Here is a 23,744-nt window from a genome sequence, read left to right as displayed (position 1 = left end):
TTTTCTGATAAACTGATTTTTAATATATAAAAAAAATACAGCTGTAAATATTCCACATCAAATTTTCATATATCACACTATGTAACTGTAATAGATATGAATGAATAAAATTAACTTTCGGCGATGTTCCGGCTGACTAAAATACACATGTATGTATACGGCAGGACTATCTTCAATAAGAGGTAGGAGCTTCATTTCTTATGGACCTCCTACATTTTCCAATGTTTGATAACATGAAAAATGGGCAGGACTTCCTCTAAGTGGGAGGACCTTTATTTGCTTCGGACAGCCCATTTAGAAACTCGTCATCTTTGCTATATTAACTCGTGGCTCAGCTCATGTCTGCATTTCTGTTTCCATAAAGTTGAAGAGCCAGAAGGCTGCTGCAGCTGGAAGTTTTTACACATTCACAAAACTGCGTAAGACGAAACAGAAGAAGGAGATCTCATTTAAAACGACGGAAGGGCGAGGGAACACACCTGATACAAGATTAAAGAGAGCGATACCACGCTGAGACAGAGAGAGACTTCTTGAAAGTAGATAACTCCCAAGGCTCAAAGGCTTTTCAGAAGAACAGAGGCTTAATAAAGATGAACAATTTCTGAACGAAGATCCGTAGGAAGGCTGTCCATCAACTCTAACGATAAACCGACAGACAAAGAGAAACGCCTTCCTCCCTTCGCTGCCATGGACTCAGGAAAGGTAATAAAACTTAACAACAACAAGCTCTCTATCCAGTCAAACTTGTTTAGTTGCCGGTGGTTTTAAAGGCATTGCGTGAGATTTCACTTCACCCAGTTCTTATTTTTTAACCTGTTGTGAGCCATGACACAGCTAATGGTTAAACATCCTTTTGTCTGCTTATTACATAGTTATTGCGTCTGATAGTGTTTTAATACCCAAAGTATAGCTATTATAGTCTTGATCTGATCTCAAATCAATATGTGTGTGTCTTTATTTGATATGTCCGATCACATTCAAATTATTTAAAGTTGCGGGAATCTTAAGTCCACATGTTAAATTTTTTTTTTTTTACTATGCGCCATGACGTCACAGGAAGGGGGCTTGATGCAAAATGAGGCGGTCCGTTCCTGTAAAGGGCTACGTGACTAAAGTTTCAAAAGAATCATGAATTCAAAAGAATTCATGATTAATACTTATGTGTCTGGTTCTAATATGGTTCTGAATGTATTCAACATTAATTATTTTAGGTATGAAAATAAAACAATAAAAGTAACATTTAAAACAAAAATAAGTAAGACAATCAAAATTACATTTTAGATTTTATTTTTCAAAGCAAAATGAAGAAAAAAAAAAGATCCGGTTTATAACTTCAGCCTATCTGATTACTGTTTCAAAGTAATTTCTGGAGTAAAATACATGAAAGAGAGTCTCATAGGGTTCATATGTATTACTTTTGCAAAATATTGTAATACCACAGAAATTTAGAAGGAATTTCACACTAGGATGTTTTTATTAAACTTAAGGTTTTTGAAAGTGGAAGTATAGGCCAACAAAACCTTCTCATTGTGAAAATCTTATTAAGATACTAAAAAGTGGCATATTTTTCTTATAAAACTAATAAAAAGTTTGCTAATTTTTAGTTGCTGAAAAATGAATGGCTTGGTTTGAAAATAATGATGTGTGCCTTTAATAATTTTGCCACTTATTATATTCAAAGATGCTAATGTTTAGCTTAAGTCTAGTATCAACATTTTTTAAAGTGATTTACTTTCAGAATAATTTTTCTTAACAGTTTATGTTTTTGACAATCTGGTTTCAGAACAATTAAACTTTTTATCAGGAACAATTTATGAAAACTGGTGACACTTTGTCAGTCCTGCCGATACAGTATCTAGCTATCAATTAAAGGTTCTGGTTTGTTTCAAAACAAAATATTTGAACTATATAGAAACAATATGATGGTGTATTTGTTTCATCAAGTTCAGAGTTATGTATTGTAATGCTCTGTGTTCTGAAAATATGACTTATCTGCTGCGTGATAATGCTGGCTCCATCCGGCTACGTTTTGCAGTCACAAGGTACATGCAGACCAGTGAAGCATAAACACCACTGGACTTCAGCCTCCCCATCCTCCTCCTGCTCTTCCCTTGATGTTTCCCTGGTTGTCCTTCATGTCCCTCCATCTGCAGGGACATTATGGGAATGGTTCTCAGTTTTTCCACTTCACAGTGTGACGGTGACACAGAGTTGCTCTTGAGTAAGAGTTCTTACAGAAAATAGTGAGTCTTAAAGCCTAGAGCTCCCTCTGTGTCAGATGTTGCTTTCATTGGTGCTTCTGAGCTGTTGTGTGTATTTATGTTTCCGTGTATAGGCTAATCACAGTCTTGTGATCGGGATTTTAATATTTGGCCTTCAATTAGAGTTGGGTAGTTAAGAACAGATTAACGTGTCACCGGTCATAGTGTGGCTTCCAATGAAGTGATTCATTTGTTTAATCTGCAGCGTCTCTATTGGCAACTATTGTCCCAACAAGGTGCGGCTTGTTAATACTGTAGAGAAAGGACATCGTTTATGGAAAGTGCTTTGGTAATTATGTCTAATATGTTGAACTTTAGCATTGGATTTTCAGCAATTTTTGTCAACTGGAAAATTTACCCTCTGTCTTCCAAATCAGATGAGGATTGTTAACGGGGCCCAAACACATGGCTGATCTGTTCTGTTTGGATCTGGAGAGCTGTTAAGTTCTTGCCAGCTCTTATGGCAGCAGGTATTTTGATGGGAGGGGTCCAGAGCCAGTACCGTTGGCTCATAGTACATCACCAATGACAGCAGCTGAAGTCTTTTCCATTCCCTGCTTGTCAGACCTCTGCCAACTCTGACTGCCCTCAAAATGCTCCAGTAGTTTTTCCTTTCATCTGCAAGACCTCCTCCCCTCAGCATGTCTCCTAATGTATCTGTCATCTTTGTTGTAATGAGGCACAATGAGGATTTTCTGCAAAAGAAGGTTTCACTACAGTTTGACTATGATGCAGAATGAAGTAAGATTCCATGTTTAAGGTATTTTATTAGTCCTCTGACTGGTATGAAGTCAGACATAATGTTTTGATATGTCTTAAGGTGCACCCTACCATTGTTGGTAGTGTGAAGACTTTTTGAAGGATAGAAAGACAAAACCTGCTTGACCCATAGACAAAACCGCTCCATTAGCTGAGAGACAGCTGTACCCTCATTGAAAGGATAAGGGACAGTATATTGGGGACAGTAAACCCACACTTTTGTAGTAAAAGTGACTGTCAGTAAATAGAGAAAAGAAAGCAGCTCCTGGCGGATCCATCATCATGTTTGTCTTCACGTGATGTCCAGGTGAACAAACTGACCATATGTGACCCCAGTTTCTTTAACACGTGAATGCCAGGTGGGTCAACAGTAAACATGCTTCATATTTCATATTTCACATATATTGACCTCAAAAACATTAAAGCCCCAGGAAGTGGTTGAATCCTTTTTTGGATAAAAAGTGAAATTTGTTCTGAAAAACAAGACCGGTTCTCAGCTCCTGAGAATCTGCACCAGACATGGCCAGTCTAGCAGTATTATTAATGTTTTAAGGAGTAGTAATTTCAAAAGCACTTCAATGGGTCACATTAGTATTCCTACACTTTAGAGTCCCTACATTGAGGTAAATAATGAGGAAAAGAATTTAGTGTTTTGTGGGTATTTGACATAGAAAATAGTGGCACAATGCTGTCCCGCCCCCACTCCTGTTTCTGTGCACTGCCTGATTCAGAGAGAAGGCTGATATATTTTTATCTTACATACAGTACTACTCTCAGTTTGAAATACTTTTAGACAATTCCCTTTAAACTGGCAGAGCACCATCTTACTGACTCGTAACCCTTTAGCTACTTCAACATTGAATTCTTTTGTGATCAATGGATCATAAAGACCACGATTAAATCCAACATGCATCATAAATCTTATGTGTTCAGAGATCCAGATTGTTTTAAATACTGATGGAAGCTGGAATAAATTGGAGTGTCGAAACATGTGGAATTGACGTGAATAGTGTGTAGGAACTTAGTTGGTCTTTATAAAGAGCAGAATGCTGGAAGATATAAAATTCTAAGTAAGAAGAATGTTCACTTGAAAACTACATATTTAACAGTTGTTTATTCTAATTTTGTACCTGAGGTTTCACGTGTACAAAACAACAATAAACATAGTGTGCAGACTATCAGTATGTAACATTTTATAAACTACAGTAAAATGAAAGTAGCTAGATCATATTTACATTTTGTTTTGGATTTTATTTTTGTTTTGATGCTGTCATGGTTAGGTTGCCCGTCCATGCCTCACATCCAGAAATATGCACGCTGTTGACTTTAATATTACAAGTGAGCTGTCACTCGTGTCAAAATTAAATTCAGTCAACACATTCCTGGGGGGGTGAGCAGACTATAAATATGTCTTTATCTGTGCCTGGCTGACGTTTCACTGGCAATGATAGATAAGGCCCTGAAGATTTTTGCAGTGGCATTGGCAGAATACACTGTACATACTGTGCAGGTGATCTGATGTTCTGTTTGAGACCAATTGGAAATGCTTCACAGGGCAAGCATGCAACATTAGCTGCTTCATATTCTTAACTTGGACACAAATGTGGAAAATGATGCTGGCGTTGCATACAAAAGATGATTTCTTGCAGATATTTCATGATACAGCTCTTCTGAAAGAAGGAGATATCATGTTGCAAGAAATTTCACAAGAAATACTTGGCAAACTGAAAGTACATCTGGGCCCAATTCCTTCTTTTTTTATTAAAAATGGAAATTTCTACCTTATTTTGTTGGGATTTTATTTAACTTTCAACTTTTCATTAATAACCTAAACAAGTCCAGATCTGAAACAAGAATGGGTTAACATATTTCGCATATTGAAACAGAAGAGGCAGACAGTTTTTTTCTTTTTACTTTTTGGGATTGGAATGATTTATATTTTGTTGGTATGTAGCAGTTTTACTTTCACAAAAGGCAACAAAAGATTATGGATCACCCCTGGAAAGACAAATTTAGTCAGTTTATTGAAGTAGTTGTGACCAATTTTCTATTTTTTTTTATAATTTTTTTGTTGCTAGATGTTTTTGGTCCTGTTAACTAAGAATTTCAAACTAAAGTAAAAAATGAAAATGTTATATACTTTGCATTGTTCCCAACATTTTTCATGTTAAGAGGATTTAAATTAGTCAGATTTGTCAATCTGCATTAACTGTTTTTGCTGACAGTCCAAACATTCTTGAATTGTGCCTAGGGGCCAAACAAAATCATTCCAGTGTCCACAAATGGCCTCTGAGCCACACTCTGGACACCCCTCATGTAGACAATGCTTGTTATGATTTGGGTTTTTTTAATCGTCTGACTTTTTTTAATTCACTACAATGCCACAAAATAAAGGACAGAATTTTTCAGAACCTGAGCTATAGCTTTATTAATTGCAAAGATGGATGTATTCTTTGCTGGCCACTTTTTAACTTTAAATGACCACAGTGGGGGAGCAGGATATGCTATCAGTGTGAGGACGCTGTAGGAGGCGGGCACATGTCAGGCTCCGTACAGCTGTGTAAGCTGAGACCAAAGAGACGACATGCTGAGAGACGTGATGTGTGTAGTGTAGGCCACAGCGGTTGATCCGGCACAGACTGGCATACAGGAACTGAAACGAGTCGCATGTCTGCCTGCTTTTAATCCTTTACTCATTCATCGGGGAAATACTCATGAATGGCTAAGATGAGTCACAGAGAAACAGAAAAACTACTTTTTCCAGAGTTTCACTAATTACAAATATTTTTTGCTTTATGTAAAAATTTCCTATTCCATACTCCTAACATTAGATTTGTAGTTTTTTAAGTGAACAGTTATCATGGCTTGTAAAACAGTACATTTTAGAACATCCTCAAGGATGTTTGAAAAGTGTCTGGAATTTTATAGACCGGACACCAAAAACCATTTGTAGCTCTATGTGTTTGCGAGTCCAAGTGAGACAGTTTTAAACATTTATGACTTGTTTTGCATTTTAAAACACAAGCCTTCCCAAAACTCTCTGTTGAAGTGACCCACTTTATGATTGCAGCAGTTTTGAAGTTGCTTATTTGGAATCAAAGCAAAGTGATGTTCCTTTTGATGTGCCATGTGATGAAATGTCAGTTTTTTTCTCATATGACACATGGAATGCAAATTAAAAAAGAAACTAAAGATTCCAGATATCGCTGCTCATGAGGGCAAAAACTGTGGTAAGATGATAGTTATACATCCGCCTTTCTTCTATTACATCAGATTTTTACTCATTGCTCCTTTAGTAAAGAATCTCTGTTTATTCCATTTTACACTTAATAAACGGAGATGATGTACTTTGTGCCATGTTTGTTGGATAAAATTGATTTTTATGATTAAAAAGGGCTTCTCATGTTTTTGTATCTAAAATTAAGGCATTAAAATGACTTAAAATCTTTTAAAAGGTATTAGGCTTTAAACAAGTTGATCACAGGTCTTAAATTCTGTCATTGCATGTCTACTTAATTTTCTATATTCTATGTAGTATTTTGTTTTCTGACAGGACTTTTTTGTCAAGCAAAGGTTTGAGTCACAAACAAACATTTTTGTTGCGTTCTGTGACTTGAGGCAGTGGAGGTTGTCACTAACTAGCTGCCAGTGTACCCTTTTTTGGGTTCATTGTGGGTAAATTAAAATTTATTGCCAGTTGGATGGATGACGATTGTTTATGCCATTGGCTCACTTCTGTTGCCAACCCATATGAGGTTAAGTGTATTTTGTGCTAAACAACTTTTAAGCAAGGCACTGTGGATCATATGCTGTGTTACAAACACAAAGCTGCTTCCAATAGACCCCAGAAGTTTCACTGTTTTTGCTACGCTTGATTGTAATACTGCATGATCCTCCAACCATCAACTATACTTACAGTTAAAACTTAATTTTAATTCAGGGTGGCAATAATAAAAGTCTTCAACTTGACTTGCCACAGCCTTCAGATACTCTTATTTTTAAGGGCGTTTTTAAGTATCTTCAAAACATCTGGCAACAGGTGTTGAATCACTTGTGGATTTTCTGTTGACAACCCTTTTTGCAGCTAAACCCTCATTTTCTTGATTAAATTAAGATGAATTGACGTCACCTCTCTGTCAGCTGGCTTGGAGTCTCACAGCCTGTGCTGTATTTCCTTTTTTGACCTTCAGGAACACCAGAATAAAGAGAAATATTCAACTGCACAAAAAGTATAAGGATATTAGGAGGGAGATTCTCCTTTATCATCAGGAGATTCTGTGCTTCAGCATACTGATCCCATCAGGTCCCCTAGTTGAGTTAGAGCATGAGAGTGACATGTCGGTTTATGTCAGTGGCTGTGGTTATACATGCCCAAATTTGGGCCGGGGCTTCTGCTCTGCTTCATTTCCTCCTACGTTTTATTGTTGCGTCAACTGAACAAGATCCAGTGGTTCTACGTGACTGAGAAAAGAATCTGAATGGCTGAACGTTTACCGATTTGCTAGTGGCTTTTCAACTCTTCCTGTTCTGCTCATCGGACTCATCTGTACCGGTTTATTTGGTGAACATGTGCTCGTTGTTGGCTGTGGTTTGTGCACTGCTGCCATGACTGGACAGAAAAGTCATGCTTGCAGAGTGATGTCTTGCTTAAACCTTCACATGCAAACACGAAACATTTGCATGAAAGGATCCAGGGAGAGCTTTGATAGAGTTTATTCAAAAACCTTGTGACTGCTTGTTCAGGTCAAACCACTTGTTTTGGAAATGTAAACACATCTGAAAGCTCCTGCTGCATTAAAGATGCCGGGGATGTAACACGAATCTGAGAGGTGAAGCACAAGGAGAGAGGGATTGGCTCCAACATTTGGATAATAGAATAGTTCTAATGGGTGTAACCTCGCTGCTTCTCTTGTGAGGAAGTAAAGTATTATGATGGCCTTCTTGTTTATGAGTTCCAGGAAACATAAAATATCTCACCTACTTTCTTATTTTGGATTTTCACAGTAAAGAAGGAAGGGTTTGTTATCATCTGGGAGAGTCAGTTTGGGTTAAACTCTGCTAGGATTTCTTTAGATTGCTCTCTCTAGATTCTCTGTGCAGTTTGTGTCTTTTGAAGGTTGAAAGCGAGAGTATCTAACTGCTAAAAGCTGTTTGGAGCTGAAGTCAAACATCCACATTTGAGGAGATTTTTTTGTGGACAAATACATCTATTCCCTGAAGGGAGGAGGATTTTAATAGACTGATTTTTCCCAGAGGCACCAACTGGATTTCATTGTTGATAGTAGAAGGCAGCTGGTAGTTCTCTGAGAGCTCTTGTAGTTCTTCAGAATATATATTCAGTATCAGAATGTGGGTTTCCTCATTTACCCCAAGGCCTGGTTTAAACCACAAGCCCAGAAGGCTAAACGAAGTGTGTGTATGTTTTAATGTGCAGCCAAACTGCGTTACGAACTCGATGACCTGAAAAACAGGAGCCACTATTGGTTGAAAAAGTAAGAGTTAGGTCAAACTTGTCCTTTATAGGAAACAGACATGCAGTGACAGCCTCCAAAAAACCCACACAAAGGTTTTATTCTTCATCATCATATCTAGAGGGAGAAAACTGGGCAGTTTCAGGCTTGACAGGTCTACTTCTGTCACATTAAAAGTAGCAGTCTGCGCTTTCATAATATGTTTACATAATCATCTGAAATAGTTTCTCAGGGCTTTTTTTTTTTTTTTTTTTTTTTTTAATGACATGCTGAGAGGTTTTCTTCAAAATAATCTTGTTTTTATTATGTGAAACGTTTAATGAAAATGCCAGGCTGCTATGAGGATTTCAGCAAAATTAGAGATTTTTGGAGAAACAACAGCAGTCATATCTGTGTAAAGGACAACCTTGTAAAAAAGCAAGAAAGAATTTGGATTGTTTGTAGCTCAGTGGACCATATTAGCTTTGCGGCAGAAAAAGCTGATTGTTAATGAGATTATCTGGAACTGATTCACATTTGACAAACAGCTTCACTTACTGTGCTTCTTTTTCAAAATACTTTAAAAAAACATATGTACAATTTTATTATGTACCATTTTAGTGTCCTTCAATTTCTGTTTATTGAGAAGTTTTTGGGTTTGTTACCTTAATAGTTTCAGGCTGTTCACCAATCTCCCAAAACCAAGAAAATCAGCAGATAAATTTGTGCACCCCTAGTACCGGCTGATGTTAGTCCTTTTTTAACAAAACAAGTGTTATACAGCTTAAAAATTTCTTTTTTAATTTAATTTGAATTAAATTTGAATTAACAAAAACTTAGCTCCACTACTACTGCGTTAGTGTGCCCACCATTGCTTTTCTTCTGCAACGTAAGCATGAATAAAGAAGACCCATATTGTTAAACATTTCACCAATCAGTGTATCGCTAATTTAAAGCAAACAAACAAAATGGCTACAATGCATTAAATATACTTTTCACCACTCCTTTCCTATGGAGAATAACTTTCAGTTGTTCTGGGGATGAAGAACGGATCTTCATGCTCTGCGTTGAGCATGGACTCACCAGAAGGGCTGGTGAGTCCATGCTAACTAACCCTTGCTGATGAATTTAGGTTTCTCCTGAGGAATTTAGCATCACCAGCATGAAGCCTCAAATAGTGCTGCTCTAATTGTGTGAGAGAAATGTTCTTGGCAAAGTTTTGGTCCCATAAGAACACCTAGTCATCACTGAAGGCAGAACATTTGTTTTTAGTCATAGTTTCCAAACTTCTCATTGCTACTTCCAGTCATTTGTCACAAAAGTTGTTTTATATTACTTACCTACATGTGATAATGAATAAATTGTCTCTTGGACTTTAGCATCTCAATATTTACAGCCTCGGGGAGTGCTTGTCCTTTTTTGGGTTTAATATCATTATGTGGCTAAACTTGGTAAGACCTCTGCGTGGTTATTTCTCCTCAGGTTAGAAAAAGACTTTGAAGTGACATCCAGGCATGTGATTATCTTATGTTTCCAAAATACACGGCAGCTATCCAGCGTAAATCACAGAAACAGCACTGGACTTATAAACAACATGAACTTTCCAGACTGGATGACCTCAGTGTGAATTATATAAGACAAAACCGTTAAAAACTAGACATGGGAACCTAAAGTAGAATTTCTATAAAATTCTACAAAACAGACAAACTAAATCATATAGGTTATTATTTTATATTAGAGATTATTTTTTTACTGACATAACCTAGAACAAAGATTAAACACTGATTTTAGAAAGAAACACACGTATAACAAACAGGTTAAAATGTTTGATTGGTGATTGAGTGATCTGATCAGATAACTCCTGACTCGACAGGCAACTAAAAATAATACGTTAAGAGAGTTGGTTGTTGTTCTGTTAGATTTTTTTCTTACATGACTGTTTTGTCTATTTTTTCCAGAGAGCTGGATTTAAGTGACACAAAAGTTAATTGGCCTTTTTTCCGCCAGCTGAACGGCAGTGCTCAGCAACAAGTGGGGGAGTGGCAGGACTTTGTTACTCCATATTGCCAGAGAAAATATGATTGCAAATTTTTGAAACTTTAAAATACTTAAAGCCTTCGTTTACCATGAATTAAGGCAATATACTCAATATAAAAATGTATTTTTTGGTGGAAACCACAGAGACTTGTGGTTCTGCAGAAAGTTGCTATGACTAAAAGACAAAAAATGTTTTAATAAGGCTGCTATTTCCTTTCCCAGCAGGAGGAAAAATGAAAGCAGCATACCCCACCACGCTTTATTTACTTCTTGGTATGAGGAAAATCCTTTCTAATCTATTGGGCTCTACTGAGCTTCAACTCAAAATGAGCTCTGTAATCACAGGAACATGAACACAGACAAAGCATCACTACACCTGGGGTTAACCAGGACCGTTTTCATCAGAGAGGCTTACTCATATAAAACCCGGAGCACAGTCAAAGGTTCAGGGACAGTAAGGACGACTACATGGGGTTGAATATGTCTCATGGTCAAATACCTTAAACATAAAAAGCAAAACAGAGGGATAACATGGAAAGTAATAAGTAATAAGAGCTATGGAAAAATTTCCAAACATACAGTTGTTAATATGGTTAATATCTTTTAATGAGAAGCCAGATGAAATGTTGACAAAAGTCTTCTCTACCTGTTATTGCACACTGCCAATGCCTAAACGCTGCAAGAAGGCTAATGCAATTTTATCTCCCTTAAAAGAAAGACAAATAATATTTCGAGCCACCCTTACGAAGGTAACCTGTTTTTGCGCAAGCAATTGATAACCAAGTCAAATTTTGACTGTGTTCATCCTTTATTTTTGCTTACAAACATATAAGTATCTCAAGCTCAAAACAAGAATTTTATTTTTTTTCCCAGTTTAGGAGTAACTGTTGAGTTTCATTTCTAAATAAAAACATATTTTTTAGTCAGTTTTTGGTTCAAAAATGTCAAAACCAAAATGTTTTTAATCAAGGTTATCACGCAGCAGAATCCCATACCAACCACTATCAAGAAACATTTCTTACCATTCAGTCATAACATTTATCTTATTCTTTTTTTTCATTTTAAATATTTAAATATAATTTATGCTACATGTTGCAATACTTTTTTACTTATTACTTGTGAGCCTTACGTTATATAATATTTTTATAAACATGTACAGATCTGGATTTCAAATCAATCCATCTGTGGCATTTGAAAATTAACCGTGAACTATATTATTACAAATAACTGCTACTTTTAAATGCACAGAAAAAGTCATAGAATTATATATTTCTCAAAAAGCATAACCAAAACAATATCAGACAAAATTTTACCCGGAAAGTGGAAGATAGAGCTGCATCAGAGTTTTTACCCAAATAAAATATTATAATTCAAAGTCATTTGTGCTTTTGAAATAATGATTGTTTGCTGGTTAAAATGGTGAGTAAACTGGTTGAGCTGGTCTTTTCACTGAATACAAAATCTCTACTTTGTGTTTTTGTTTGCAGCAACTAACGTTCCCCTTGTTGATGAGCGTTGGCACTGCGGTGATTGGCTCCCTGCAGTTTGGATACAACACAGGTGTCATCAATGCTCCACAGATGGTGAGTTGGACACTCAACCTTAGATGATCAGGACATTAGTCCATTTTAGACCAATAATAAAAATTAACTAAACATTAAATATTTGTAAAAAAAAAAAAAAAAAAGAGGTTAGTTAATAACCCTGAATTTGTTTGCTTGCATGACTAAATGTCAGGACAGAATAGAAAAAGTTTGGGTTAAGAGAAGAGATAAAAGTAGCTCTCTTCTGTCCTAATAAGTCCAAGGACATTAGTACCAGAGTTTCTATGCCCTAAAAAGGACGTCGTCTGTTCAGCCGTCTGCTGGAAAAGGGCAGCACTTTTCAAAAAAACTAATATGCAAACACTTACCTATCTATCCCTGTAGCTAAACAAAATAATAAAAAATATCTTTTCATCCCCCCAGAGGAACATTTCTAATGTGGGTTTTATTGGCAGACTAGGACACCAGAAAGAATAATTTCTCCTGGAATGTCAAACATTTCATCACAAGTAAATAACTTTTGTGAGGTGGCTTTGCATTGGTCTGGACACACCCTGCAGCCACACAGCTGCCTTTTCTTATGACTCACCTTTTCGCAGGTTGCCAAACAGGTCAGATCATTTTTTTTATCACCTTTACCATGCTCGCACCTAACAATTTCAGCTTACAGTAAAAAAAAAAAAAAGCACCTTAATTATCATGCTGTCAAAAATGTTCTAGACTGTGATTTAAACAGACCTTAAAAACGTGGAGAAGTCAGGAGAAGAACTCCAACAATAACTTGAAATGTAAAAGAAACACCCTAAATTTCTTCACCTACCCTTTTTAAGACCTGAGGTTTTTGCAGAAACCTGACATATTACCTGTCAGCTAAATCATCCTTTTCTCAGCTTGTGGTGAAATTAAAGGTTGGTTGGAAAAAAAGAAAAAACGAGCCCAGAGAAATGTCTTCAGGTCTGACACAGAGATAAAATCACTTCCTGATGGTATAACTCGAAATCCACTAAAAAGAAAAACAGGTGGAAAGATGTTATCTTTCTAAGTAAATATTCAAATTGTGGGGCCTTTTAGTGAGTACAATCATTAACATATTAATAATTAGTTACAACCATAAAACCAAGAAAATAGTTTATTATTGACAATATGTCCGCATACATTCTTTAATTATCATAGAGCTAGAAATTGTTCCTTACAGAAAGTACATGATTTAAAGACATTCTCTTCTCAAGAACACTGAAGCTGTAAGCACAGCCACTTATTTTTTTTCTAAGCACAATAAATATGCCAACATGCCTTGCATGTTGCTGTCAGCTGAGTCGGATGCATTTCTCTTGTGACAACCTGACCTAGCGTAAAACTCTCCTCTCCTTTTCACACACACTCAAGTTTGAGCAACCTCAGATGCTTGAAAGATGAAATATGATGCTCTTTTATGCTTAATTCTTACCCAACCAGAATGCGGTATCTGCCGTTTAGATTATCACCACCACTTTTTTCTCCCCAGCTCCTGTTTTTGATAAAAGATGGAGTAATGCTGCTGTTAGAGCAGATCTCGTGCCTCGTCCCTGATTAGATGCACTCCTTCAAGGGCTTTGTTTCCCGCTGTTCAGTAGTATCCTCCTTACTTCACATGTGCAGTTCTGAACCCAACCAAACTTAAATGTGTTACCGTATTTCCATCCAGAACAAGCTCACCTTAAAAACGAGGGAAACATCCGTAGTTGTTTGTGCTGTTAAATATCTGAAATTCCACCATTTGCGTGCTTAATATACTACTTACATTGAACAGCATTTTTTGTTTTAATTACATGCTTAGAATCTGACAGTCAGTCAGTAGACACTTAAAAATGTGACGTTTGTAGAGATGTGCTACTCTTCAAAGGCCACAAGTTTCTGAAGGGGGATTTTGCTCCTATGATCTGCATTTGAAACATTGCAACAGAAAACAGCAGAGTTTTCTGTTCCTTTTTAAGAATTAACTGGTCTGATCCCAAGTACTTGTCTCTGAATTTATTGATTGTTGGTTTGTTACTGAGCAGGGAATATAGAAACTTTAAACATTTCAGATGCTGTTTATTGTTAGGTTTTCACAATTAAACCCTCTGTCTGTCACTACATGTGTCCTTGAAGTTTCTCCTCCACTTCCTTCTCTCATTGTGTGACGCTAGACTATCTTTGTGTGTGATTGGCTATAGTGTGAGCCAATCGTAATGAAGTCCTGCCCTCATGTGCGTGGATTCTCAGCAGAGCAGATCAGGGGCATCTGAGGACTCAGCAGCAGGAGTTCATGCTTCTTGTTTGCTACAAAGAGCCTTTTTTGTAAATGACACATCACTACTTTGAGGAAAATATGTCTGACAAATGTTGTCTGTTGGTATTTTAAGCTATGGTAGGTTTAAAACTATTTTTGAAATGTTGATTATTTTGTATTTAATATAAAAACCCAAAACAGGAACTACCGTAAATCTGCTAATCAGTCAGTGGCTAGAAGACCTACTTTACCTAGCTATAGCTGCTAGGTAAACTGGAATAAATTACTTGCCTTCTGTCTGGAAAAAAAACAGACACCAAGTAATAAGTTAATGGTCAAACGGCTTCTATTTAGCTTTAATACCAATGAAAAGTGGAATCCAAGTGCCTCAAAACAGATTTTTTGAGTTTATGTAAAACAATAAAAGCCATATGAATCTTAAAAAACATGAAAGAAAAAAGCTAATACAGATACTAAAACATTTCTCAGATTAGATCAAGAGCCTCTTTGACCCTGCCACAACGGCTCTTTATAATTTGATCTAAAGATAATTAGGAACTAAGCAATGTTTTTAAATATAGATATATTAATTTTTTTAGTTCTTTTCGTTGAAATGTTGTATTGCATATCCACTGAATGAGACTAAAAATGCAATTACTGTAATGATATTTTGGATACTTATGTGGCTCTTATTGAGTTTTATTCAGCTGGTCTCCAGGCAAAAATGATTTGAGTTAGAAAAGATTTGCAGAAAAAGCAATATTAAAGATTTTATGTGCAACTTTTGCACATGGCGTTGTGTCTCTAAATAAAGTGGCTAAGTGCAGATGTGTGTATGTGAAGGTCATGGGTACAGTGTAATGTATGATAGCATATTTGTGATATCACCAAGCGAGGTCTTGTGAGTGTAAGTCGATAGTGGAAATGACCCAGACTCTGTGGTCACAGTGTCAGTGTACATGTGTGCTGCCACCAAAGGAAAGCCCTTGATAAGTGATAGCCACGCTCCTTAATGTTGCCAGGACACTGCTGACTTTCTTATTCCCCTCGCCTCTCCTCAGCTTCCAGCGCATTAAGATCTCTGGTCAGGAGACGGATGACACAAGCATGACTGACTGACGTTTAGACTAGGTGGTGACCTTTATGACTCTTATGAGAAATGACTCCTGAACAGACGCTGGTGTTGCCGCTCATGGGAGTGTTTTGTTGACATGGCGATTAGTGATGGGATCAGTGGCAATGGGGGCGGGGAGGAGAAATCTGACACTCCTCCGTGTCACTGAGAAACTTCCTGGTTTATACAGGAAGTTATGGTGATTACATAGAGTAGTTAGTACCGCCATCAGCTGGTCGCTGCTCTGCCAACATCTGTGTTTGGATTTAAGAAGGAGGAAAACATTGCGCACATGATCAGACTGAGCACTTACGTAACTGTGATGATCGCATTACAAATGTGCACAACCGTAAATTGCAGCTATGTTTAATTATGTAACATTAAAATCTAGGATCCTACTTACAGTGAAAACCTGTCTGAAAGCCTCTAACTTTCTATTAACACCCCCCTCAGAGGTGTGAAATTGCACATGTGCAGAACGCACAGCTGTAGAGTTTATTCTACACACACATGGCCAGATAACAAAAACAATGGCGGATAACATTGTACTGTATTGTTCCGCTCAGTTTGACACCATTTCTGATAAGGAATATATGTGTTACATGACCACTTTCATTCATGGGAGAGGGGAGATGGGTTACTGTTCAGAAAGAGATGGAAGCTAGACAGGTTGGAAGCAAAGAGTCAAAAACGCACGTGCAATCAATTCTTAAGGTGTCTTAACAATGCTGCCTAATAGTGGTGTGTGATACTTTGGCTACAGTCTACTACCAAGTAAATACATGACCAGTAACACCGATATCAATACCGATCACCATCAAACTTCTGACATCTAGATGTTTTTGTAGTTATTTGTTTGAATAATTTATTAAAACTCAGGACAGAATTTAGGTAGTTTACAAAATACATTAATAAGATATTAACATGCTAAACATAAAAACAATGCAAATTTGTGTGCATTCTTTCCTAAATAAACAAAGTACAAAAAAAAAAATCGCCATTTGACAGAAAATCAAAACATAATCTTTTTTAAGGTAGAGTTGAGTTGAAATTTCAAGAGGGAATCAGAAACTAAAGTATAGATAACACCATGCTATTATTAATCCGATTTCGACTTGGTATCGATGCTACCAATATTTTGGATCGACAGTTCAAATGTGGAACTTTTTCCCAATCAACATCTGAAAATACCAGGAGTTTCCCAGCATCTGTCTCTTGTAAGCATAGCATAAATCTGTGATGTTTATTTGTGAAGTAAAAGAATGTCTTCTTTTCTTAAACAGATAATTGAGAATTTCATCAATGAGACGTATAAAGAACGTTACCAGGAGCCCATTACCAAGAGCTTCCTCACAGGAATCTGGTCCATTTCTGTATCCATCTTCTCTATTGGAGGCATTTTTGGTTCCTTCTCTGTTGGATTCTTTGTCAACCGTTTGGGAAGGTAAATAAATTACATCTGAGTCATAAGCATTGAAACATAGCATCTAATTTACCATTCTATAATTTACAGAAATGACTTCTAAATGGTTCTGTGACTTCTACAGGAGGAACTCCATGCTCATAGCCAACATTTTAGCCTTCATCGCAGCTGCTCTGATGGGTTTTTCAAAGATGGCCAAGTCTTGGGAAATGCTCATCATTGGTCGTTTTGTAGTGGGTCTCTACTCCGGCCTCTGCACTGGTTTTGTGCCCATGTATGTCGGCGAAATTTCCCCGACGGCCCTGCGAGGCGCATTGGGCACGCTGCATCAGCTGGGAATCGTCATAGGCATCCTCATTGCACAGGTTGGTGATCAGAGGATGCTCCTCCTGTAGGTTTCCTGGAACAATCTTTGCAGCTGGTTTATAATGTTTCTTTTCTCCAGATATTTGGGTTGGACATGATTATGGGTAACGCTGAGTTTTGGCCTCTGCTGCTGAGCTTCCTCTTCATCCCGGCTGTGATACAGTGCGTTCTGCTTCCGCTGTGCCCAGAGAGCCCCCGTTTTCTGCTCATCAACAAGAATGAAGAGAGTAAAGCCAAAACAGGTGACTTAAACAGACTCATTATTTTAGTAATTGATTATTCATATCAATTAATCGGATAAAACCAAATGACACATTCTGCAGATTTGTCATTAAACCACTTAAGCCTTCTTAAAAATTTTTAGAAATACATTAAAAATACAAATAAAAAAATTATTAATTACTTTCTAAATAAGAAATTAAACAATTAATTCCCTAAAATGCCATACCAGCATTTTGTTAGTACATGTCTTGATTATTTGTAGCAAAGGATGCATTTGCAGCTAAAAAATACTTAGAACATCAGCTTGTTAAAAGCTCATTATTTCTGCTTGACTTAACATCGATAAGTCAAGATTGGGTTGATCTTTTGTCTATTTTTTTGATCTACCCATTGATAATTGGACAGCAAACGTGATTATTAGCAGACTTTTATTTTTTACTAAATTTGAACCAGGTAAAGCTAAAACTGCCTTTTTAGGAGTTCTGAGTAGAACATAGTTTACAGACAAAAGTGTTTTTTTAATGTTAAATGCAAAATGTATATATTTTTTGTACAAGTTTAGTTGTTCGTTAAGAAAATTGTCTTTTTTGAGTCTGTACACTCCAGTAAATGATTGATCAATTATTAAATTAGATGACAATTAATTCAATAATCGATTCATCCAATTAATCGCTTCCTAAACATAAGTTAGAAGTTAGTGATATTAGTAACCAGCCCATGCCTTATTGCTACAGTTATGTAGGAATATTCCCGTACGGTTTAAAATTACTCCAAGATGCAATAAGAGAAAGAATAATCTGGCTTGATTTGCAGCTAATACCTTTCTTTGACCCATTTTAGTCCTGAAGAAGCTAAGAGGGACAACAGATGTGAGTTCTGACATGCAGGAGATGAAGGAGGAAAGCCGGCAGATGATGAGAGAGAAAAAAGTGACCATCTTGGAGCTTTTCCGCTCTCCGCTCTATCGCCAGCCCATCCTTATTGCCATCGTCCTGCAGCTCTCCCAGCAGCTCTCTGGAATCAATGCTGTGAGTTATTAGATATTTACACATGTATTGTGTGTGTTGCAAATGACAGAAGGTCCTGAAGACACTGACATGAGGATTGTGTGTTTTCTGCTTTAGGTCTTCTATTTCTCCACACGCATCTTTGAGAAAGCCAAAGTTCCACAGCCAATATATGCCACCATCGGAGCTGGTGTTGTTAACACTGCTTTCACTGTAGTTTCTGTAAGTACTGCATGAAGATCATCTCTTATGACAAAAGTAATATTAAATGTATTAAAACAAACAATGTAAAAATATATGGATATTTTTATGCTTGAAGCCAAACTGTAAATGTAAAATCCTTTGACTAATTTCTATTCGATTAGTGACTCCACTCTGCATAATCATTCATCGACTGCAGACACAAATGTCACCAAAAGGTTTGCAGTTTGTAATTTCCTTACAGCTGCACTGCCTTCACTCAAAATTAAAGCATTTTAGTTTTATCTTATTGTTGTTGATCTACCACAGGAGATTTAACTTATTTTCTCACTCTTAGTTAAATTGGTTCATTGGGTTAAATTTTGTTTTATTCATTCACAAGTTTTAAATTTGCTTAAATTGGATCAGATTAAATCTGCCCAGATTTAATTTGCTCAGCCAGAAATAACAGTGCAACAAGCCATCCAAGCTCTGTTTGTGTAATTATATTTTCTCATCTGCTTTTCAGCTGTTCATTGTGGAGCGTGCAGGACGCAGAACTTTGCACCTCCTGGGACTGATGGGCATGGCTGTGTCTGCCGTCCTGATGACCATAGCCTTGGCTCTGCTGGTAGGCTCCCCTTTAAGAAACACTAAATATGTACTTTACGCATCACGCATATTTTTCATCTTCCTTCTTGTCTTTTATTTCTGTAGGATAATATCTATTGGATGTCCTATTTGAGCATTGTGGCCATTTTTGCCTTTGTGGCGTTCTTTGAGCTGGGCCCAGGTCCCATCCCCTGGTTCATCGTGGCGGAGTTGTTCTCTCAGGGACCCAGGCCGTCGGCCTTCGCTGTAGCTGGTTTCTGCAACTGGACAGCCAACTTTATAGTGGCACAGAGCTTCCAGTATGTAGAGGTGAGTGGAGAAAAACAGAGTGGCCTGGTGATAAACTTACTCAAGCACGGCCTTGTGTGGCCAGAAGATAAAATGCAACTTCTTGCTTTTAGACAGAGGCTTTCAGCAGAGAGAGCTCTCTCTGCATATTAGCTTTTAAATACAAATTTTAACAAAACCAAATGATAATTTTAAGGATTATGACACTGATATCATGCTTACACCCTACATCCCCAGAAAGAATATTAATGGTTTATTTATATTTCACTTATAATTTATGTTCATGAGTGAAATAATCTGCCAGGCAAAATAGTGTTTTCTAAATCAATTTTAAGAAATTATTTACTTAAACAAGCTCCTAAATCTTGCTGAAAGGTTATTTGTAAACTAATTTTGTTTTGTTTCAAGTATCCTAAAATATTTGCACCAAAAACTAAACCAAAAATACGTAGTAAGATTTTGTGCTTTCGCACTGTAGCAAAGATTACTATAAGTACACAAACAAGTCAGAAAGTATGGAGTTGTAGTGTTTATAACTTGAAGAAGAAGGAACACATTTCGATGTGATAACTGTTGTTCTCTTTTTATGTCTTCACAGGAACTCTGCGGCGCCTACGTGTTTATCATCTTTACTGTCCTGCTGCTCTTCTTCTTCATCTTCACGTACTTTAAAGTGCCAGAGACCCGAGGCCGGACGTTTGACGACATCTCTGCCGGCTTCCGCCAGACGGCCGGCGCTGGAGCAGTGAAACACTCGCCGGAAGAGCTGAACAGCCTGGGAGCGGACTCTCAGCTCTGAGCGAATGATTGCAAATGTTTCAGACAAACTCTTTTTCGCAGGCCGAGTGCGAGCTGGATGGGTCCGCTGGTTAGAAGTAGACAGATCTTCTGGTCGGACTAATTTTTACTCTGTCACCACATTTCGGACATCGTCTCCAAATCGACGGTTTCTACTGCTTCGCTCTAATTGCGTAAAACAGATATATATAAAAAAAAGATAATAATAAAAAAAAAGAAAGCCTCCATAGTTGAGGTGTTCCCTGACTGTAGGGAAGAGAGGAGCTGATGAGAGATCTGGAGGATTTGAATATTTTGGAAATATTTTTAAAGGAAAAGACGTATTTGCATCACTCCACCAGCTTTTATCACCTGTTTTTTTTAGTATTTTACTTATATGTTCTATACTGCTCAATGTGATAGTAAACTCAGCACATGGAGTTTATTATCTGGCTGAAGAGTTCTATAAGTGTAAAAAAAAGTTCACTGTAGAGAGATTCCTGTTTTTATCAACCATACTGTATTGCTGTATGGTGCCTCTGGTGCCGTTGTGCTACTGTGTTCTTCCACCAGATGGGGCTATTACTTTACAAAATGTTCCACTTTGACGAAACAGAATGAAGTTTCTTAGTATACAAACTGTGTTGGCAAGCAGTTGAATGTTTCTTAAATTAACTCATTGTTTAGTTACTATGTCAAATTTTATTCTGCTTAAAAAGACATGTCATACCTAAAATGTCATTTTTAACTTTTTTTTTATATATTTGGTTCTTTCTTTAGTTGCTTTCACAACTAATGACATTAGTGTTAAGAAAATGAACTATTTCTGGAGTGAGCTGCAACAATTAAATTAAATCACTCACATTCAGCTGCCATAAAGCAAAAATAATTGCCTCACTTAGATTTAAGTGTCCGTCTGAATCAATGGTGTTATCCCAGCCATCACTAGACATACTTCAGGTCAGGCTGACCTTATCTGGACTACACAGCTTCAGTTTAAATTCTCTAATGTCCAAGTATTGAGCGTTTGGTGCATTAGTTAAAAAAAATATGTTTTTCCTTATCTGTATCTGCCTGCCGTTCTTCAGAGATAGAAGTAAAGTAGACCAAACTGAACGAGAGGATTTCTGTTACCCCGATTATGTTTCATTACAAGTTCTGCCATGTTGGTGTTTGTTACTGTTTTGCCACCAGTACTGAATTTAGCAGAATGCTTGTGCTTTCTTGCTGTTCTGCAGTCATGTATTTTACTCTGCACAGATGTTTGTAAAACAAAACAAAAAAATCTGAAACAAATCCAGTTTGCCTTGCTGCACAAATCGCTGTCTATCTCTGCTGTATCCCTTGTGAGAAACTGTGTCTTCTCTGAGTTTGAGAAAGGTTATCATTTTAGCAGCACTTTATTATTCACAATGAGACAGACGATGAGGCTGAGTCTGTTACCTTTTGATGCACAGTGTGTATACTCTGTCACTGCAGTGAGATGGAAGAACTGTTGACAGATTTTTAAAAATGTTTTTAAGATGGAACTTTGGAAAGTTGTTTATCTTTCATAGCCCTTTTTCTGAGTAGATTTGAAACATTCATGTCACAGCAATGAAGACATTTAACAACAAAAAGAAGCTTTTAATCATTCGAGGACCAGCAGTTTGCTACATGTGTAGCAGATCTTTCCGTAACGCTGTAACATCTCCACTCTTTGCCTTTGTGTGCCTTTCACTTAAGATCACCAGAAACGTTTTATAGTAGCAACTGATGTCTACTGCTGATACTAAAACAATTGAAATTTCACTCTTGTATATAGTTTAAGAAATATGTTTGGGCATTGAATTGTGGTATGTATAGCCTGTGTTATTGAGAACGCAGGTTAAAGACATGGGATGAAGGCAACACATAGATCCATAACCTTCAGATAACGCAAATCTTTTACTTTTTAATGTTATTTTTTTTACACTTAAATTATTAATGATGTAGAGCAGCTCATTTTGCCTTATTTTTCTGTCTGACTACATTGTTTCCACTTTTAAATACTGTAACCTTTAGATTTGCATGTGAAATTTTTGTAGTGCTTAGAGGATTGTGGAAGAAGCCTTTTGTTGGGTAATATGGACTGTTATGGATGATGCTGTAAAAAATGTTTAAAACTTGTGTTTATCAGATGAATAAATAAAATCATACAAACAGATTTGTGAAGTTTTATTTGATACTTTCAGTTTCTGTTCTTTGCTTGGATGTAATTGGATATAAATAGTAACACAAGCCTATTTACCTGGTGGTTTGGAAATTTTCTTCCTCAATAAATGAAATAATCTTCTGAAAATAGCTTTTATTTTTAGTTAGTCGGGGTATTGTTAGGTGATTAAAGTTTAAAAAAAATACCACAATAAAGAAAGTCTGGCATTGAATAAATGTGTGAAGATTCCTGGTTGAAACCTGATAAGAGAGTTTAAACCGCAGGCAGGTAGAGAAGCTCAGTGTGAATTGGAACCAACAAAACATGAAAAATTATATAGACATGAACCAAAGGTTTAGTTTGCAAAAAGAAATTAGTATTGTAGTTCTTTATGTACTAAAATAAAGAAATAAATCTCTCCCATAGTACATGTCAGCAAGTATATTTAAATAAAACACATTAAAGTGAAAGAAGGCAGGATTTACTGACAGCTTGTGCATGATGAAATAGTTATTACTCTGAAGGGGTAAAGTATTTTTGTTATTAAACATATTTTTTTGTAGAGATTACAATTGAATGTGTTGACTTTTCTTGATGAAGAGAAAAGAGGAGGAAAGGAGATGATTTCAAGATCTGCAGCATCAAAAACAGAAGGTCAATCTGTATTTGAGACATACTTAACTTCCCTTGTCTTTCTGCTGCCTTTAATAATGTACAAGCGTTTCACTCCCACTTTGCGGCTTTACGCTGACATCAGTTACATCTTCAAACCAGAGGCTATTTCACTTTTATCTCTTGCCTTTGGTCTTCTCAAAAGCCTGCTTGAAAACTTTCAAGTTTGCCATCTATTAAGGGACAGATGTACAAGTGCACAACTGTCACATTTAAGGTTTGAAGCAATTTGCAAAAAAGTACTTATGCAGCCGAGAAAAAAGGTGCAAATAGCATTTGGAAATCCAGGATCCTCCCTGTGAATTTTAAACATTGTCCAAGGTTGCATAGAGACCTGCATGGGTAATGAGATGCAGGAGAGGCTCCGGCAAATGTAAGCATTTGAATATGTTTGATCATGTCCTGCCAAAGGAGTGACTACAGACAAGACAGGAAGACTTCAAGGTGGAACAAAGTAGTACACAGAAACCTTGGCTTACCTTCCACATCTCCTACTTTTATTACACTGCACACATGATCCTCTTTGACAAGCTGTGTTTAGGGTTGATTTTCTTTCTTTTTTTTTTGCTGTGAACATGAACTGGAGTCTGACTATTGATTTGACAGAA

At 36.8% G+C, this 23,744-nt stretch overlaps 1 protein-coding gene across 1 annotated transcript; it reads left to right on the top strand.

Annotated features, from left to right (window-relative positions):
- The first annotated feature begins 338 nt into the window (after positions 1–338).
- Positions 339–22,476, top strand: slc2a1b (solute carrier family 2 member 1b). The gene is made up of 10 exons (XM_044121029.1): positions 339–702; positions 11,995–12,090; positions 16,700–16,860; positions 16,964–17,204; positions 17,285–17,447; positions 18,268–18,455; positions 18,552–18,656; positions 19,144–19,245; positions 19,332–19,535; positions 20,113–22,476. The coding sequence occupies exons 1-10, from the start codon at positions 688–690 to the stop codon at positions 20,311–20,313; spliced, it is 1,476 nt and encodes a 491-aa protein (XP_043976964.1). The 5' UTR covers positions 339–687; the 3' UTR covers positions 20,314–22,476.
- Positions 22,477–23,744: the final 1,268 nt, after the last annotated feature.

Source organism: Gambusia affinis, linkage group LG07 (genome assembly GCF_019740435.1).
Source record: "Gambusia affinis linkage group LG07, SWU_Gaff_1.0, whole genome shotgun sequence".
NCBI lineage: Eukaryota > Metazoa > Chordata > Actinopteri > Cyprinodontiformes > Poeciliidae > Gambusia > Gambusia affinis.
This window is presented reverse-complemented; position numbering and strand designations above follow the sequence as displayed.

Excerpts from the sequence above, each read along its gene's own strand:
- slc2a1b (XM_044121029.1), top strand. Across the intron at positions 17,205-17,284 it reads TAGGCATCCTCATTGCACAG|ATATTTGGGTTGGACATGAT; the intron begins GTTGGTGATCAG and ends TCTTTTCTCCAG. Across the intron at positions 18,456-18,551 it reads AGCTCTCTGGAATCAATGCT|GTCTTCTATTTCTCCACACG; the intron begins GTGAGTTATTAG and ends TTTCTGCTTTAG.